This window comes from Stegastes partitus, unplaced genomic scaffold (genome assembly GCF_000690725.1).
Source record: "Stegastes partitus isolate 25-593 unplaced genomic scaffold, Stegastes_partitus-1.0.2 Scaffold972, whole genome shotgun sequence".
Lineage (NCBI taxonomy): Eukaryota > Metazoa > Chordata > Actinopteri > Pomacentridae > Stegastes > Stegastes partitus.
The window spans coordinates 2,026-4,787 of NW_007578703.1; the positions used below are offsets into that span (position 1 = coordinate 2,026).

A 2,762-nucleotide genomic window follows, 5' to 3' on the forward strand; every position below is an offset into this window, starting at 1 on the left:
GCAGGAGTGTGTCGCATCAAAAAAGAAAGAAAAAAAAAAAGAGTATAAAAGGGGTGAAAAACTCCACAGTCTAAATTCAATATGAAGTCATTTCTATAACCAGTTTCGTCTTTATGCAGAGTAATCTCATTTAGAAAAACACTCCATATTATATTTACATCTCTGCCACAGTGAAACAGATTCAATAAATGGATCCAAGCACTTCCAAAAGATTAGGTTTGCAGATCACAAGTTTATTTTGGCTGTTTGCTTTTTTTATACCAGTGACACTAAACCTTATTTCACTCCATTATCCTAATAATACCCAATAACACAACAAAACAGTGAAACACCAATAACAGCATACAATGGGATCAGTGCCATTATAGCAGAACATCATGGTTGCTCCGCTGTTTTTTCACTTTTTTTTTTTTCCCCTCTCTCTCACTTGTACTCTCTATTATAACAAATTGGAGGACCCAATCACACAGGTGGCCTCTAAGGTGCCAGTGCAAATTCCTCTCGCCTCAGCCCTTCACCACTTACTCGCTACTACTGTGTGTGCCTGTAAACAAAAAAGCTGATTGGTGTGAAAATAAAGAGAGGGGAAGCGAGGGACCAATCAGAAAAGACTCTTTGTTCGGAGTTCAAAATAGAGCACTTGAAGCCTAACTGTTGCCTGGATACACAGATTGCAGGCAATTACAGAGCCAGATTACAGTGGGGTGAAAATAGGTGATACTGTCAATGGAGCACAAATTTGTGCATGCGTGTGGGTGTGTGGGTGAGCGAGAGAGCGCATGTGACTGTACACGCGTCGAACACGGCGGGCCAAGCATTAGTGTAGATATGTGAAAATGTGGATGCAGAAATGTTAATGAGTCTTGCATCAGTAACATCTGTGTGTGAATGGAAACGCAGGTTTTCACATGGATTCATGCAGTATTACCACCTTGTCTACACGGGAAGCTGACACCGCTGCTATTTGAAAAACAACTACCAGAAGAAGAAAGAACAAAAATACAACAAACACCAGCAAGTGAGAGGATAAAACATGAATTTCTATCAGTCACAAGAATTCTGCTCCCTTCGACTGTTGAGGCAATGCATTTTTAAAAATATAACACAAGTGCACTGCACAGACACAGTCTACAGTCAACAGCTATGTCCCTAAGCTGCACTACGAGGTGTTTAAGAGAGCTGCAAGGTCTCAGGTTTATAGTCTTGGGGCCTCACATTTGAATTTAGATGTTTTAGGAAAGTAGTTCAACTTGTGCTTTAAAGCCTTGTAGGTCTTTATAGTACCTTGCTGAGATCTAATATCTTCCTGTAATCACAAAACAGCCTCCTTGGGAACAATTTGCGTGCTAAAATGACACTTTTATCCCTTAAAAAAATGGATCTGAAACTGTGATAAGAGCACGTAAACAAGGCCCCAAGACTAGAACAAAAGCCTGTGCACCCTGTTGCTCAGCAGGCATCATACTTTTACGAAGCGGGCTGCACATTTTCTACTTTCGACAGAGTGAAAGGCGTCTTTCCTTCCTCTGTACCTGGCGGCTTAGTGACCACATCCCCCAGATCCCTACATCCCCTCCACTTTGACCCCAGCTCTCCTCTTCGTTCCCCTTCCCCTGGTTTGTGGAAAAGCCTCTCTTTCAAGTTTGCCCTGTTGAGGATCCAAACGACCGCCCCCATCGCCGCCAGGGCAGAGCCGAGGCAGGAGAGCCCGATCCCGGCTGCAGCGCTGGCGTGCAGCCCCCTGTTAAAGCTGACGGCCTGGGTGTCCACGAAGAACAGGTCTCCTTCTCCGAATGACTCGATTTTGTGAGGAGTGGAGTAACCGACTGAGAGGGTGACGATGCCTGCAGTGAGGATCAGGAGACCCAGGGCCAAGGACACCTGGAGAGAGACAGACAAAGAAAGCTGAGGTGGTCATTTGTGCACACTTGGTTGTTTTTGTATGTGTAGGTGGCTCTATTTTCTTGGTGCTCTTCACTTCTTGTTAGAAAAGGTCACTTTCTTGTTTGTAATGCAGAACGATCCAAATTGCCAGATGGGTTGGGGGGGGGGCTTGCATGTAATCCTGTGCCTTTAGAAATACCACCACACCACTGCCTGTTCATCATGCAGAGACACTTTAAAATGCACTGTATGCACTACTGTGGAGAATTTTTTCAGTGGTGAAGCTCATAGCTGGCAGCTGAAAACAACCAGCAGGAGACAAAATGTGTCACAGAGGCAGCATGTCTCTGTCTGCAGCCCTCCTCAGGCCAACCAGGGGCTGGCAGGGACAAGGACACCAGCGTGTAGGGACATGGACAGTCCAAATGTGGAGAAAATGAGGAAACATATCCAAATCCCCAATCCCCTGAACAGAAAGTTACAGAATTTCTATTACTGCATTCTTTCTGTATTTAGCTGAAAATTGAGTGCATTAAAGACTTAATTATGACACTTAATCAATGGAACTGGCTCAGTCAAACCTGACATTTTTGTTATGCTTTAAAGTAATTATTAGTATTTTATTTTTTTCTGTGTGTAACAAAAAAAGTCTTCATTGGAAACCTGTCTCGGTGTGTACAGAGTGCTTTACCTTCCAGACTGCTGAGTTCCACCACAGGGCTGACCTCTGCCTCTGGACAAAGCCCCGAACCTCCGAGTCTCTGTCCCACATGGAGGATGAGCACTCTTCATAGAAGTGGTGCAGATAGGAACGAACTCCAAACTGAAGGCAGCTCGAACCTCCCTGGAAGGATGTTGTGGCGAAATCAACCGAGTTA

General features: G+C 44.5%; 1 protein-coding gene across 1 annotated transcript in view; it reads right to left on the reverse strand.

The window, feature by feature from the left end:
* Positions 1–212: 212 nt before the first annotated feature.
* LOC103366742 (neurensin-1-like) overlaps positions 213–2,762 on the reverse strand; it is a 4,370-nt gene continuing 1,820 nt past the window's right edge. Inside the window, exons 2-3 of the mRNA XM_008294559.1 lie at positions 2,576–2,728; positions 213–1,881 (exon numbers count right to left, since the gene is read on the reverse strand). Of these exons, the coding sequence (XP_008292781.1) occupies positions 1,468–1,881; positions 2,576–2,728 (567 nt within the window). The 3' untranslated portion in view covers positions 213–1,467. The remainder of the gene's footprint in view (positions 1,882–2,575; positions 2,729–2,762) is intronic.